This window comes from Carassius auratus, chromosome 1, assembly GCF_003368295.1.
Source record: "Carassius auratus strain Wakin chromosome 1, ASM336829v1, whole genome shotgun sequence".
In the NCBI taxonomy this organism is placed as follows: domain Eukaryota; kingdom Metazoa; phylum Chordata; class Actinopteri; order Cypriniformes; family Cyprinidae; genus Carassius; species Carassius auratus.
Genome location: NC_039243.1, coordinates 9,569,224 through 9,585,654, shown reverse-complemented (window position 1 = coordinate 9,585,654; position 16,431 = coordinate 9,569,224). Strand labels below are relative to the sequence as shown.

The 16,431-nt window shown below is 35.2% G+C and overlaps 2 protein-coding genes across 6 annotated transcripts; one reads left to right on the top strand and one right to left on the bottom strand.

The window, feature by feature from the left end:
- Positions 1–506: 506 nt before the first annotated feature.
- slc44a1a (solute carrier family 44 member 1a) lies at positions 507–10,643 on the top strand. 4 transcript variants are annotated; one of them, XM_026231759.1, is made up of 17 exons: positions 507–820; positions 983–1,016; positions 2,239–2,325; positions 2,622–2,764; positions 2,872–3,008; positions 3,085–3,178; positions 3,652–3,821; positions 4,688–4,777; positions 4,888–5,027; positions 5,107–5,293; positions 6,307–6,475; positions 6,559–6,715; positions 7,855–7,938; positions 8,012–8,149; positions 8,829–9,065; positions 9,177–9,254; positions 9,722–10,643. In XM_026231759.1, exons 2-17 carry the CDS (start codon positions 993–995, stop codon positions 9,740–9,742), a joined length of 1,956 nt encoding a protein of 651 aa, XP_026087544.1. In that variant the 5' UTR covers positions 507–820; positions 983–992; the 3' UTR covers positions 9,743–10,643. The 4 variants fall into 4 exon arrangements, 3 of the variants coding, with proteins under 3 accessions (XP_026087544.1, XP_026087455.1, XP_026087665.1); XR_003278513.1 differs by having other exon boundaries at positions 508–1,016; positions 9,722–9,874; positions 10,251–10,643; XM_026231670.1 differs by having other exon boundaries at positions 508–820; positions 920–1,016.
- Positions 10,644–10,713: 70 nt separating this feature from the next.
- Positions 10,714–15,119, bottom strand: aptx (aprataxin). Of its 2 annotated transcripts, XM_026232008.1 has the most exons (9): positions 14,994–15,119; positions 14,761–14,894; positions 14,632–14,678; positions 14,450–14,503; positions 13,717–13,983; positions 12,605–12,664; positions 12,086–12,312; positions 11,891–11,994; positions 10,714–10,972 (listed from the first exon to the last, which is right to left on the bottom strand). In XM_026232008.1, exons 2-9 carry the CDS (start codon positions 14,888–14,890, stop codon positions 10,818–10,820), a joined length of 1,044 nt encoding a protein of 347 aa, XP_026087793.1. In that variant the 5' UTR covers positions 14,891–14,894; positions 14,994–15,119; the 3' UTR covers positions 10,714–10,817. The 2 variants fall into 2 exon arrangements, with proteins under 2 accessions (XP_026087793.1, XP_026087874.1); XM_026232089.1 differs by lacking the exon at positions 14,994–15,119 and having other exon boundaries at positions 13,717–14,035; positions 14,761–14,900.
- Positions 15,120–16,431: the final 1,312 nt, after the last annotated feature.

Genomic DNA, 16,431 nt, shown 5'->3' with positions numbered 1-16,431 from the left:
TCTCTGCGCAAAAACCATGTCCACTTGATCTCCATACTGTGACAGGGGTGATTATGTGATCGCACTTCTTCATTCTTTCTGCTAGATGGTGCTAAAGTCACAGTAAACGAGCTCAATAGTTCGAATCACTGTAACGAATCGGTTCGTTCAAACGATTCGTTTGAATGAACATCTTCACAGATTCTTTCCAGGTAAGTGTTTGCAGTATCCTCTGCGGTATTTACATATACGTTTACTGTTTTATTTTATTAACCACTGTTGCCGATAAGGTTCTCATAGATCACGATTGATTATTGTAACATTTTGTCGATTTCCGATTTGTAATGTTAAGTTATTCAATACATATTATATTTAACAATTATTCCTATTGACATTAACAACACAGTGTCCTAAATTGTAGTTTTCTCCTAAACAATAACGTCTATCGCAGTTAACACTTACTGAATACTAGAGAAAAAATAAGATTACTATCTGATTCCTTGAATCATCGAATCATTACAAAAGAATCTGTACAAAAAAGCATTTAAGACTCGTTCAATGACATAAAGCATAACATACGTGAAACGTGTCCTAATCTTGATCTATCTTCAGTTGTGGAAGGTCAGACTCGAGTAGCTCGCGAAAATGTAACACCGACAGAACTGGAGTTTGAAATGTGTGACACTGGTTTAATATTTTCTAGTGTGACAGAAGGAGGACAGGAAAGCAGGGAAGCTCAGCTCCGCCCTCACCTTGTCACGGAATCCTCGAGGGAGAATTACAGCACGTCAGATCCTGAAAAAACACCATCCTAATCCATTTACTAACAACAGCGACTCGAGTGAGTTGTGTATTCATGCGCGATTCCATAGCGGACGTGTCTTTGTTTCTAAACGCATTTGTACTCATTTATTACCAATTTGCAACTTTTACATTCTAGTCTTCTGAGATTGCTGCCGACTGCCTGATTGAGCACTGTATGTGTGTTTGTGATTCTCATCAGCTCAGGAATTATGGGATGCTGCGGTAGCACACAGGTAAGACATCACACAACAAACACCGTGTGAATGCATGCTGACTGACATCTGGGAACTTGACTCGAACACCTAACCTTACATGCGCTGCATGAAGTTATGTGCGCAAACAATCATATCACAGTCACTCATATGCAAGCAAGGCAAGGGTCTTGTATATTAATAAAACGGAAGGTCTGTGTAATGGGTTCAGAAAGTCCCATTCATTTCGATGTTTTCTCAAGAATCACATTTTAGGATAAAAAGAGAAGCTTTTATTTTTGGAAAGGGCAACTGGTCACCAGTGTTGTTATTGTTATTTTAAACTATCAAAATATTTATTGTGAATTAAAAGAAAGCTGAAATAAAATATATAAATATTCGGTGGAAAACTTTAGAACATCTATATAAGTAAATAAAATGTTACCTTTGCAACAAACTGAATAAAATAAGTTGAATGAGTACTAAACAGGTTAAAATAGAAATAAAGAAATGTGTGTGTGATTTTGCAAATTTCCAATTTTTTTCCCATTCATTCCCGTTAACCCTCATGGAAAATGTCCAGTCTTCAAAATTCATGGATTTTTTCAAGCCTATTTTCTACTGCCAATACATTAGTTGGTATGGTGCTGTGAGTATTTTTTTTTCTGCACAAATAGCAAATAAAATAACCTGTATCAGATCTATACAGGTGGAGCTGGGGAAGGTGGAGGGTTTCAGGGGAACTCTAAAGCGCACTGCAATCCTCAAGCGAATGCTAATCAGCCATTTAAATGTAAGGCGCAAGCTCATTGGCTGTGTGTGCAACATGAACCAATCAGCTTGTGACAGGTCATATAATGCTAATAATGTCATCAGTTACATTAAGGACCCATCAGCCTGTGCTGTCTAGAGTTTCATGACAGATTTATATATATATATATATATATATATATATATATATATATGTGTATGTGTGTGTGTGTGTGTGTGTGTGTGTGTGTGTGTGTGTGTGTGTGTGTGTGTGTGTGTATGTGTAGGTCAATTAAAAATACTAACATAATATACAAAAAATACTTAAATGACACTGCTAGTCTCTGTGTCTTTTTGTAGGTTTTCATTATTTCAATTACATTTTTGTTGTTTAGTTAGTTATGTGATGTGACATGAATATACAGTAATTATTTCTGCATGTAGTTTATTTATTTAGCAATTTTTTTAAAAAAAGTTGAAAGAGAGTTTGTGTGTGTCGACTTCCCCGTTACAGAAGAGCCGCGAGTGGAAACCCTTAGAGCAGAGGAAGTGCACAGATATCCCATGGCTGCTCCTGTTCATCCTCTTCAATGTGGGCATGGTAGGAAAACAGACATGTGAAATTAATATAAAGAAATTAGATTCACATATTTAAAAAAAAGCAACTTGGACACAATAACCAATTCAAAAACATTTAGAATGAATAATATTTATTACTAGTATAAACAATATTGTTATCATTGTCTGATGTCATTTTGTTATTATAGTCATAAGTGTTTAAATGAAGTGTATTTAATTTTCTTCATGCTGTCTGTTTTTATAGGGGACAAATATTACCTATTAATAAAATCTGCTGCTGTCTACCGTGTCCTGACCATCATCTTGTTTCTATGGCAGCTCTGCATCTGTGGCTTCGCCATAGCGTCAGGGGCCGCCTCCAGACTCATATCAGGGTACGACAGCTACGGGAACACCTGCGGTCAGAGGAATGCCAAAATCCCAGGAATAGATCTCAGCGGCCGCGACCACACGTCCAGAAAGTGTGTGAGAACATGAGCTCTTTCCTTTGCAGATCTTTAGATCGAGGAGTGATTCAGGAAGATTTTACAGGTGTTGAGTGACCGTTTCTTCAATGGCTCTGTCCCAGGTATGTGTTTTTCCTGGACCCCTGTAACATCGACATACTGAGAAGAAAGATGAAGTCTGTGGCTCTGTGCGTCTCAAAGTGTCCGGACGCCGAGCTGAAGACTTATGAGGATCTCACACAGTTCTCGACAGCTAACGGTGAGCTCCGTGCTGTGGTGTACAGCTGAATGTCCTGATGTTATGGGGTGTTGTTTTTCTGTATTGTTGTCTCTAGGATCTGATCTGTGCTCCTATGACGTTCTGCCAAGCATGTATTCATCTCACCCTAATCAAACAACAAAATGTCCTACACTTCCTGTCCATCCAAGGTAAAAACGTAAAAAGTTTTGTTGCTTGTAGTCCATGTGTGTTAGCTTCAAAGTTATTTTTATCCTAAAACCTGACTAAACTAATGCAGATATGTGCTACTTTACAAAAGAATGTTGTTACAATTTAAAATAATCAAAGTATCAATGTTAAAAACAGCTGTGCTGCTTCAGATTTGTGTAAACAGTGAAATGGTATTCATATATTTATGAATTTCTCTAACAATTAAAACACGACTTGTGTGTGTGTGTGTGTAATTGGATGAAATAAATGCAGAGCATTCATGATGATTCATTGCTAAAATATAACTATTGGAAATTAAAAACAAGAATAGACCCCTCAATATTTCCACCCAAGTTTCCTTTTTCTGAAGAAAGTGTGTCAACACAGCAAAGAGTATTAAACACAGAAAACATTAGGTAGATATTTTAATTGTAGGTTTGATCAGTTTCCATTTGTCATTTGTTGCGTGCAGTGCGTCTTTGCCAGTGTTTCACCGCTGTATTCCCGTTGACATTTCCTGCTACGCCAAGTTTGCCGAGGCCTTCATCACTTTCGTCAGTGACAACAGCGTGGTGCACCGAGTCATCGCTGGAGTGATGACATCCAAAGAGATCATCATGAGCCTTTGTCTGCTCGCTCTCGGTCAGCTCAATTGTTTTTTTTTTTTGTTTTTTTTTTTATATTAAATTATTTCAGTTTGGGTTATTTTATCACGTCATGTTAAACTAAATGAAAATGTTGCAAATGTTTCCTGGCCAACTAGCTGAAATAAATTTATTTCACCTGCTGTTTATTTTATTTCATTTTAATTTGAGTTAGTTTTAGTATTTTTGTATGTTGTTTAGTTTTTGATTTTTATTAATCATGACTATATAGTTTTTTAATATTTATAATATCAGTTCAATTCAGTTCAGTATATAGCACATTTAAAAACAGCCATGGTTGACCAAAGTGCTTAAAAATGTCAGAAAAAAAATTATATATATATATATGTAATTTTTAGTTAATTTAGTAAATCAATTTAAACAAAATGAAAGTGAGAAGTGTTTCATTGGAAACTTGCTCAAATTAGATGTATTTGACTTCACTTGTCGTTTTTTTTTATTTTATTTAAATTTGAGTTAGATTTAACATTTAAAAAATATATGTATATTTTGTTATTAAACATGAATATGTAGCTTTTAATATTTAATATCTCAGTCTTATTTAGTACCTGTAAAAAAATTGTTTTCATAATTTTATTAGTTTTAGTTTTTACTAAATATGTCTGAATAGTTTTTATTCATTACAAGATAAAGTTTTCATTTTATTTTGTTTCATTTAAATTGTAGTAATTTTGTTGTCTTTTTTTAATTTATTAACTGTCTATAGATATGATTAATTACTAGCTGGAATATTTATTTTTCCAAGTATTAAAATGATATGGTTTGGGGTTTAAGTTAACTGTTCTGACCGATTGGCAGAAGTTTTTCTGTTCTGAAGCGTTCTGTCTGTGCTCTGTGCTGCAGTTCTGTCTCTGATCCTGATGGTTGTGATCCGCTACATCTCCGTGGTTCTGGTCTGGATCCTCACAGCTGTCGTGGTGGTCGGGTCCATCGGTGAGACCTTGCTATATTACATAGAGATAAAGGAAAGGACAAGCAGGCACTGTCACCAGCTGAGAGTCATAAAGAGCCGTGATGTGAGGCTGTGTTTGTGTTTGTGGCAGGTGGGACGGGGATCTTGTGGTGGCTGTATGTGGATCACAGTAAATCTGTGAACGCCAGTCTGCCGGCTCTGGAACTGGAGGTGGCCAAAGACAACCAGAAAGCCCTGCTCATCTACGCCATCGCTGCCACTGTTTTCACCGTATGTTTGGTTTTGAATACTACTATATGAATTATTTTTATTATACAGATATGTAATCCTGAGTTCCGGCGCTCCTCAGGTGATCCTGCTGCTGCTGATGTTCTTCATGAGGAAGCGTGTGGCGCTCACCATCGCTCTGTTTCATGTGGCTGGTAAAGTCTTCACCCATCTGCCTCTGCTGGTCCTGCAGCCCTTCTGGACCTTCCTCACGCTCATGCTCTTCTGGGTTTACTGGATCACCGTGCTCCTCTTCCTCGGGTCCGCAGGTCTGTCAGAGCAAACCAATGAAGGTCTGGGGTGGGCCGCATTTCTGCGAGTTAATCGCAGGATTGGACCTTACAGCTTCATATCTCAGTTATTATGTATTTGCTCCAGTAAAGCACATTTAAAAGGACACAACTTAAAAAAAATGTTGTCAGTGATATTTGAGCCTTTTCCAATTAAATGGTAGTTTGTTTGCATCACAATTCAATTATTTCAATTATTGAATATTGTTTATTACAGAGTATTATAACATTGGTACATATTTAAATATTGGTACATATATAAAAATATATAAAAATGTTAGAATAAATGTATAAATAAATAATAAATGTATTATTTATTGTACTATTTTAATATATTTCTATAATATATCTTTGTTTTTTATATATGTGTTTGTATGTGTGTGTATATATATATATATATATATATACATGTTTATATAGTACAGTTGTATAATCATTTTATATAGTATTAGATCTATGGTAACTGTATGTATATATAAAAAAATAATGTTAATTACATTTATTAATAACTTATTTCATGTTTTATTTAAAAAAAATTATAAAGATGTAAAGATTTATTATATAAAAATTTTATATTTATTATATATACTTTTTATAGTTTACTAACATGTAAAAAAATATATATTTACATATATATATATATATATTTATATATGTATATATATATATATATATATATATATATATATATATATATATATATATATATATATATATAAACATTTTGGTTTTATAATGTACTTATTAATCTACAAAAATTCATTTATCGGTACAGACAAATTAATCAAACTCCTGATGGCATTTTGCGGAAGTTTATATCTAAAATGCTATTAAAACATCTTTCTCTTTCTCTCACACACATAAAAATGATTACTGTATTTCACAATTTGCTTATTTTTATAAGGAATATTGTCATAAATCATCAATATTCAATAGATTTCATATGCTTAATCAGATGTTTCAGTGTTTGAGAGATCAGTGTCTCCTCACAGGAAGTCCAGTGCAGAATAACCAGACGGGTCTGCTGGAGTTCAGGATGGACGGGCCTCTGCAGTACATGGTGTGGTACCACGCCGTCGGCCTCATCTGGATCAGTGAGTTCATCCTCGCCTGTCAGCAGATGACTGTAGCCGGGGCTGTCGTCACATACTACTTCACCAGGTCAGAGGTCATCTAGGAAATACGTTATCTGTCTATAAAGGACCACAGTTGTGAGTTTTCCTCCTTTTCTTTGTCTGTTGTAGAGATAAGTCTCAGATGCCCTTCACGCCCATCGTGTCGTCTGTGCTGCGTCTGATACGCTATCATCTGGGGACCGTGGTGAAAGGAGCCTTCATCATCACTCTAGTGGAGATCCCCCGCCTCATCCTCACCTACATCCACAGTCAGCTCAAAGGAAAGGTCAGTCACTGTCAGCTGATCTTCATCTCTGAACAGATTATTATTTCAAAAAGTAACTTCAATTTAGCTTTTGATCAATTGAATGCATCCAAAAGCTGAAACTTTTAAAGAAACACTCCACTATTTTTGATAACAGGCTAGTTTGTGTTCCGTATTTTCCGGACTAAAGTCACTCTTTTTTTCATAGTTTGTCTGGTCCTGCGACTTATAGTCAGGTGCGACCTATTTATCAAAATTAATTTAACATGAACCAAGAGAAATGAACTTAGACAAATGAACCAAGAGGAAACATTACCGTCTCCAGCCGCAAGAGGGCGCTCTATGTTGCTCAGTGCTCCTGTAGCCTACACTGAAGAAGACATAGTGCGCCCTCTCTCGGCTGTAGACGGTAATGTTTTCTCTTGGTTCTTGGTTCTAAATAAATGCGACTTATAGTCCAGTGCGACTTATATATGTTTTTTTTTCCCCATCATGACGTATTTTTGGACTGATGCGACTTATACTCTGGTGCGACTTATAGTCCGAAAAATACAGTAGTAAAAGTGCTCCTGTGGCTCAGTGGTAGAGCATTGTGTTAGCAGTGAAAAAGGTTGTGGGTTCGATTCCCACGGAACACATTAGGTAAAAAAAATTTAGCCTGAATGCACTGTAAGTCACTTTGGATAAAAGTGTCTGCTAAATGCATAAATGTAAATGTTGCAGAGTTGCTGGGGACTATTTTCAGGCGCTGTGTAATATCAACCGTGGTACGGCAGTAAAGTTCCTTGATTTTTATGCGGGAATGAGAGTATAGTTCCTAGCCGTATCAGCCTAGAAAATCACAACTTTTCATTTTCCGTTGGTCTTAGTATATGATGTAACTACAGAAGAGTCCTGTTTTAAATAGTAAAAATATTGAAACTCTTTGGTCATTTTTGAGCGAGATGCTAACGGTCTAATCCGATTCAATGATCTACGCTAAGCTAAACTAAAAGTGCTACTGCCAGACCCAAAAAAAATTGGGTGATATTCGCAACTGGTAAAACTCAACTGTTTACCTCTAGTGGAGTTAAAAAATGAACCTATTTTCAAAAATAGTGGAATGTTCCTTTAAACGGCAGTGTAGACTCTTAAAATTGAGCCCTGTTTTGTTGCTGTAGGAAAACTCCTGTGCACGCTGCATGCTGAAGGCGTGTATCTGCTGTCTGTGGTGTCTAGAAAAGTGCCTTGCTTACCTGAACATGGTGAGTCATTTATATGGCACAAATATATGAATTTATTTTAATTCGATGCATTAATCATGTGTCTTTTCTTCAGAACGCATATACGGCAACGGCCATTAACAGCACCAACTTCTGCACGTCTGCACGAGATGCTTTCTTCATCCTCGCAGAAAACGCTCTCCGTGTGGCAGCTATCAACAGTGTCGGGGACTTTGTGCTGTTTTTAGGAAAGGTATTTATTCACAGATTTGCAACTACCCTTTATATTGTTGAGAATTCATTTAGTGATATTTCTATACTGTTTATAGTAATTAATGCTTTTTATTTAGCTTTTATTTTTTAATTTTCATAGTAATTTGTGTTTTATTCATTCATTTACTAATTCTTTTTTTATTAGTTTTTAAATATATTTCTATGTAGCCTTTTAGTAATTTTAATACTTCAACTTTATAATTTATTGCAGTTAATTGGCAATGCAACAAGTCTAATCTTTGTTTTAAGCAACAAGGTTTTTATATTTCAAGCTGTTTTTAAATCTAATTATTATTATTATTATTATTAATCAAAATTTAAATCTGAAGCATCATTTATGTCTATAGCACAAATGTTTGTGCTATATAACTTAAGCTATATCAGTTATTTTTGTTAACCAAAACCAAAAAATACAAAACAAAAAATTACCTAAAATAAAATATAAAAATAATTTTATTTCTGCTAGTTGCAAGGGAGGATTTTAAAAAATGTTATGTACCAAAATGTCTAAAACACAAATTAAAAATTATATAGACTATAAAAACACACTACAAAATTTAAAACAAAATCAAGTTTACAGTAGAAATCTTTCAAAATGGTATAATAATTCATATTTTGTGATGCTAAAGTTGTCTAACAGGTGTTTCTCGTGTCTGCAGGTGTTGATCGTGTCGTGTACGGCGTTTGCGGGCGTCCTTGCGTTAAACTATCAGCGTGAATACACCGTCTGGGTGCTGCCGCTCATCATCGTGTGCGTCTTCTCCTTCCTGGTGGCCCACTGCTTCCTCTCCATCTTTGAGATCGTAGTAGACGTCCTCTTCCTCTGCTTCGCCATCGACACCAAGTACAACGACGGCAGCCCGGGCAGAGAGTACTACATGGACAAGGCCCTCATGGTGAGAGGTTTTCCCAATCACATTCTCTGACCTCAAGCTCCCTTATATTAGTCTTGTTTTGGTGCACAGCACATTAAATGTTTTTGGGTGTCTCTGCAATCGTTCATGTAGGAGTTTGTAGAAAATACCAGGAAAGCGACAGAGCGGTACAGCAAAACCGAAGGAGAGAGACAGGAAATGAAATCTATGGTAAGTTAAAAAAAAAAAGTTTTCTTTTCCCCCATTAAAAACACAGTTTTAATGCTGCATTCCAATCAATTTGTAAGCTCATCTTAAAGGGATAGTTCACCCAAAAATGAAAATTATTTACTCATTGCCTCATGTTGTGTCCCAAACCTACATGTGTTTCTTACAGCTGTTGAGCACAATAGAAGATATTCTGAGGAATGCTGGTAACCAAAGAGTTGACGGCAGCCATTGACTTCCATAGTATTTTTTTTTCTCCATAATATGGAAGTCAATGGCTACCGTCAACTGTTTGGTTACCAACATTCTTTTAAAATATCTTCATTTATATTCAGCAGAAGAAAGAAATTAACATAATTGTCATTTTTGGAGGAACTAACTCTATTAGACTTTTGGGAATTGGAAATTCCAGAAAAACAAGGACAGGATCAAATGTTTGTTTATTTACTCATATCAATATTACATTTCAGACTGGAGGTACACTGGCTTGATGGAGAGCAGCGTAGTATTACATCAACTGAAACTCCAAAAGAAGTGCTACTGAGATGCACAAAAGCTTCTCTTCAGGGATTATAATGTGACAGACATCTGTCATCAAGACTCCAGGGAAAAGCTCAAGGACGGTGAGCCGAGTTCATGCACAAATATAACAACACAATATGCTAGCAATATGCTTAGATGTCCACAAGCTCATGTATCTGCTCCTATATATATTTTTTTTCAAAAGCCTTGTAGGGTTTTCTGAGACTTGCATGAAAAAAGACTTTAGAGGTTGAACATTTCAGGTTATTTAAAATAAGACTGTAGGAGCCTTAATATCAGTTTTTTTTAAACTGCATTTTTATTAGTTTTTTTAGCATAGTCAATTTTATACAGAAGCTATCGACTAGCTGCCTTAGTATTTTAGATATTTTGGTTAAAAAGCAATGTTATCAAATCCTGTTTCAGTTATCTAACTTTATTTTTTGTATTTTATCTTATGTCTTTTGATTTTGAAAGATGTTCTTCTGTACCAGATGTGAAATACACTCCTGTCTGCAGGGACTTAAACTCTCATTGGTTTTCTATGTGGGCAATGTTATTAGATGGATGGACAGCATAATGATTGTCATTTCCCTCGTGCCAATAAGCTGAAGTGTGTAATGTATACATCACAAACCACGCTTGATGGAATTGTAATATGTTCGTTTCGAGAAAAACAAGACTGTAATGGCCTGTGTATCCCAGCAATCAACAAATTGTCTGAAAAGTGTTATTTGTGCAATTTCCTTTAGTGCTGAAATTACACTTCAGCTTCAATCAAGTACATTTGTGTGAAAGTTGTGTGTTTGTGTGAAAGGAAAACAGTCTTTAATCACTCCATTCAATAAAACCAAAGAGACGTGCAAAATATTATTGATTCATTACTGTATGGATGTTCATAATGCAAGTGAAGACTGAAAGAATGAATGAAAACACTGTATCCAGAACAAATTACTTTTACTGAAGGACTCAAAGGGCTGTTAACAAAAAGACTTTTAACAGATTGAATACCTGTGACTGTCCCATACAGGACCAGTAGCGTATTTAAGAGGGCAGGTGAGTTTTGAGATGTTCTTTTAGTTTAGGTATCGTCGGCTGCTCTTTATGACACAAGTGACAGCGCAGAGGCAGCTTCAGCAATTCATTAGTGCCTTCTTTCACCGTCACTTTCCCATCATGCTCCAGCATCGCAATGACATCTGTGGAAAGAGAAGCATTAATGTGTTCCTTTATTAATCAGGGAAATGCTTGTTTCTGTAAACAGCTTGTATAGCTTATATAAATATATTATTTAAAGGAATAGTTCACTCTAAAAGCAAAATTAGCTGAAATTGTACTCCCTCTCATGCCATTATACAGTAGATGTAGAGGAGTTTTTTTGTTTGCTCAGATTTGGAGAAAAGTAGCATTACATCACTTGCTCACCAATGAATCCTCTGCAGTGAATGGGTGCCGTCAAAACAGCTGATAAAAACAACACTACAATCCAAACCACTCCAGTCCATGAACTGATGTTTGGTGAAGAGAAAAGTTGCTTGTTTGTAGGAAACAAATCCATCAAGACATATCCAATTTACACCATTGTTTCAGGTCAAAATATGAGTCCATAATCCATAATAATGCTTCCTCCAGTGAAAAAGTCACCCACATGTTTGTTCTTCGGTTCATATTTCTCTCCTGATTCAGACGAGATGCAATATCATGGCTAGAGGAGTTGTATTTTAGCCAGAAGCAATGGTCTAAAATGAAAAGCATCTTTAATAATAGATTTTTTTCCTACAAATATGCAGCTTTTTTCCTTCACCAGATGTCAATTGATGGACTGGTGTATTGTGGATTATTGTGATATTTCTGACGGCACCCATTCACTGCATAAGATCCATTGGTGAACAAGTGATGCAATGCAATTAAATTTTCTCCAAACCTGTTCTGATGAAGAAACAAACTTATCTACATCTTGGACGGCTTGAGAGTGAGTTTCAAGCAAATGTTCATTTTTCAACTATTATTTTTATGATTTACATCCATGTGATGGAGCGAGTTATTAAAATCTGATTTAAGGATTTTTAAGATTCCGTTTAATTTAGAATAACAGGCCGTTTTCGTGTATAATGTACCTTGAGACTCTACAAAGTAGTCAGTGGTGAAGGAATTCCAGTGTTTCTTGTTCTTCAAACACGGCGAGTCAAAGTCCTGGCTGATTACATGCAGGTGGACGTGACTGAGAAGAAAAAAAACATTCTAAACACTTCATTCATGACAAGCCCCGCCCTCCCTGCTTCAGCAGCCAATCAGGACGCAGGTATCAGTACCTCATGCTGGGGATGGCGTGATATCCCAGACGGAAGCTCAGTTTGTGAGCGTCAGGGCACTGCTGCACCATCTGGTCTCCCACACGCTGCATGTGTTTGAGCAGCTCCATGTGCTCCGAGCGCAGAGCCTTCAGACTGGAGATCGAGTCCCAGGGCAGCACCAGCCAATGGTAGCGCGCCTTTGGGTACTTGTCCTTGATGACCACAACCTGATCATCTTTGTACACCTGAGGACAAAAATTGGTAGCTATAAATATATATTTAAAATAATACATTCCTGTGATGACAAAGCTGAATTTTCAGCATCTTTCCTCCAGTCTTCAGTCACATGATCTTTCAGAAATCATTCTAATATGCTGATTTGCTGCTAAAGACATGTTTTTTCAATATCATATTTTTTGTGGAAACCATGCTGTTTTCAAGATTCTCTGATGAATGGAAAGTTTAAAACAAAATTTTGAACTAAATATATAAAATGATTTCATCAGTATAAGATATACAGAAAAGAACAGCGTATACCTGCATCTTAGGGTCCTGCATGGATACTTTAAGCCCTTGGCTCCAATGGCCAGCCGATCCCTGGGAAACAAGAATCTTTTCAGTGTTTTAGTCTAAAGTCAGAACTCAATGTAGTAAACGAGGTCGACATTAAAAATGCTTTAATAAAGACCAGCTCAGAAACTTTAAAAATAGACAAAAATATCAGCACAATATAAACCTACTCCCTAAAAATCCTTAATTTCAAGTATAAACTATCATTTGTTACAATTGTATTGCAAATTATTGTAAATTCATGATTTATAGAGTCTGATTTATTTATCTATTTGTCTTGTATTTAGCCAGCAGAGTGAGAAAAATGTTGTCATACAAAATAATAAAACTATGATCAAGAAAAACACTTAAAAGTACTCAGGGATGGCAGTGTATCAAGTTTAACTACAGTTTGCAGATCTTTCTCACCCAGGTGGTATAAAAAAAGAAAATGCATATTTAACAAATTCTGAGCATACTTTTAAAACTTTAAGCCAAATAATAGAGATCTAGTACAGTAACTATTTGGAGAAAAACATTAGGAGATTCGAAATATAAGGAAGCGACTTACCTAAAAGTCCCTTAGCAATGAACATGTGACCCTGGTCCACAAAAGTGTAAATTTTTCAAAATACATCACCTGAAAGCTGAATAAATAATCTTTCCATTGATGTATGGTTTATTAGGATCGGACAATATTTGGCCGAGATACAACTATTTGAAAATCTATTACATATAAAATATTATATATAAAACTATTGAAAGTTGTCCATATGAATTCTTAGCAATGCATATTACTAATCAAAAATGAAGTTGTGATATATTTACAGTAGGAAATTTATAAAAAATATCTTCATGGGACATGATCTTTACTTAATATCCTAATGATTTTTGCCATAAAAGAAAATTCAATAATTTTGACCCACACAATGGTTTTTTGGCTTTTGCAACAAATATACCCAAGCAACTTAAGACTGGTTTTGTGCTCCAGGGTCACATATACATATGCAAATTCCTCCTATGGTGTAAAGATCTCAATGCCAATGATGCATAAGGTATACACTGACGAACATGTGAATCTAAAGCCAAATGAGACTCACTGATTTATCTGATTCAGCTGGCGGTGTCTGTTTTGGAGGAGGTGAACCGTCTGACATTCTGTGCTGGTCTGTCCGGGGTGTTGATGATGTGTTTGCAGGGCTCCTGATCTTCTCTCCGTTCCCCTCAGAGCTCATCTGATGGGGTCTCTTTGAAGGTTTGCTCAAGTCTCCAGTAGATCTGGGGGTGGACGTGTCCTCAGTGAACTTTACTCTGTAAGGATACTGCTGATTGACCATGTAAAGTCTCTGGCCCGGCTTTATGGTCACCTGATTGTAGAGTTGGGCGACATGTGGTTTGTAGGATATTAAGACCAGTAACCTGTGCAATACAGCCTCAATTACAATGAAAGAACAGGACATACAAAGTTCACCAGATGCTGATTAACACATAAATGATGGTTAACAAGAGCGTGCTCTTCATTCTCTTGAAATGTTTTTGAATGGAATGTGTAAATAAATACTGCTTCTCATTACTGAGTGCTATGCATATAAATAATTATAATTCATCCTTGTGTTTATTTAGTGAAAACTATATGAAAATCCTGATTTGAATATTTTTAACCAGAATTTTACTTTATATTCGTTTTGGAATTAAATGTTTTAATCTACTACCCAACGATATCTATCTTACTGAAATGATTGTTCCTGATTTAAATAAAAAGTTCAGACCAATGATATATTGTGATACAGTATGTCGGATATTGTCAAAAAAGCTTTTTTAATGACATTGTACCTGATTGCCTTTGCCCACAACCACATCGTCCACACTTGTAGGATTCACACCCAACTGTTAAAAAAATAAACAAGTGGTTCAAACATGCATTATTATATTTTATATTTACTCTGCTTCTTTAGTATTTATTCTACTACCTATTATTAGAATATTTTCCAAATATGTGTAATTTTCTAGAATACCTGTTTAACAGTGATAAATCCTCTGCTGCAATCAGCTCTCAACTCAACTGTGAGGAGAAAAACAATTAGCTGTGGTTTCTTTAATGAAGCCTGCATCTCTCACTTGCTCAGATGGCATAAAATCTCTACCTTGTTCTCTTGAGCACTTTTTGTCTTTGATCTTGGTTTCTGGTCCTCGACCCAGAGTCACGGACTGTTGGTGATGTAGCTGAATGGGTTTATGTGAATCATCTTCACTTACCAGCAAACACACAGGCATCTCCCTGAAAACAGAAGAATATGGGCTGATTCGATCGTGAAACTAACAGACTAAATACTCTGTTAAAGTGATCCTCTAAACTCACCGTTCATTCATCACTTACCTTGTAGGTCTAAAATGTGTATATCTAGAACAGAGAGTGTTGAAGTTGAAAACAAAACACTGGGAGCTGAGCACTGCAGCACATGACGCACGCTCTTCTTCACGGACGTCGTCAACTAGTAAACAAGCGCGCGTGCTGCCATCTACCGGTGGATGACCAGAAGAACTACCTTCAGGAACACAAAAGCATCTAAACCTTTGAATGCATGCTCACTTTTTTGGTGTTCTTGTATACATTTTAAGTTTAATTTTATGTTTTGTATGAAATATTGTTATGTTTATTGGTATGTGATCTATTTTGTTTATTTATGTATTTAATGTTATTGTTTTAGTTGCTATTTTATTATTATTATTACTATTATTTATTTCTGTCTCTCTCTCTCTCTCCATCCTTGAACCCCTGGGTCTTTTTCTTATATGCATATGTTTTTTCCCTTTTGTATTCCCTAGGGAAGTGTTTAATAAAAATAAAAAATAAAAAGTTTGTGGACATACCCCTACATAAACCAGAACCTAAAATCTAATATAATTTTATTACTTTATTATTTACTTTTATTACTTATTGTTTGATTGTTTTTTTTTTACTGTCACATTTTACATTCAATGCAAGACACAGGCATAGATAAGTACCCTTTTATTTTATTTTAAAGATTATACATAAACGTTCATTTTATTTACTTATTTGTTTATAAACTTGCATTGATTTACAGTGGCCTGAATGATGAATGAAATTCATTAGCTTATACACCTGTTAAATCAATGCAAAGATTTCAATCTTAGGAACATTTTTTGTATTATTGTTACGTGATTTTGGGATCAAATGTATAAAAATAAGTTATAAAGAACACAACAGTGGCTTTTAAATATAACAATGTCAAGTGAGGTGTTTTAATGAATATTATCTGTTAATATTTGGATTATAGGCCAGTTTTATTTACACAAATGTTGATTTGTTAAGGTTCCTCCAAGTTTTGTAACATTCAAAACATTTTTTTTTATTAAAGCTGTTGACAAAAACGACAGCCTCAAAACTCTCTAAATTATTTGATGATTAATGTTATAATGTCTCATGCTGATTAACCTCATTGCATTTTTGCATTATAAATATTTGCAAGCAATTAGTCTTATGTTTTATGTAACTATTTATCGCTATTATTTATGCTTATTTGTTTTCATTGCTGCTTTCCTTGTTTGTGTTTAATAATGCTAATGGTTATTATTAAAGATGTTTAATAATAATAATAATGTACTGAGTTGCTGCTTTGCTTTAGATAATGAACTTAATTACTTGGGAGAATTAATTCCGGTTATTATGAATAATACATGTAGATGATCATTAACTGCATTGGACTTTTGTATTTTCCACGGTTTTATAAAAGCAATAAACCACTGGAACTCATGCATGACAATGATTTTACAACAGATCATCAACTTCTTAA

Bases quoted from the DNA above. Each gene is read 5' to 3' on its own strand.
- slc44a1a (XM_026231759.1), top strand. From the start codon at position 993: ATGGGATGCTGCGGTAGCACACAG. The intron at 3,822-4,687 runs GTCAGCTCAATT...TCTGTGCTGCAG, and splicing joins CCTTTGTCTGCTCGCTCTCG to TTCTGTCTCTGATCCTGATG. The intron at 5,294-6,306 runs GTCTGTCAGAGC...GTCTCCTCACAG, and splicing joins CCTCTTCCTCGGGTCCGCAG to GAAGTCCAGTGCAGAATAAC.
- aptx (XM_026232008.1), bottom strand. From the start codon at position 14,890: ATGCCTGTGTGTTTGCTGGTAAGTGAAGATGATTCACATAAACCCATT. The intron at 14,679-14,760 runs GTAGAGATTTTA...TTCTCCTCACAG, and splicing joins AAAGTGCTCAAGAGAACAAG to TTGAGTTGAGAGCTGATTGC. The intron at 11,995-12,085 runs GTACTGATACCT...TTTTCTTCTCAG, and splicing joins CACGCCATCCCCAGCATGAG to TCACGTCCACCTGCATGTAA.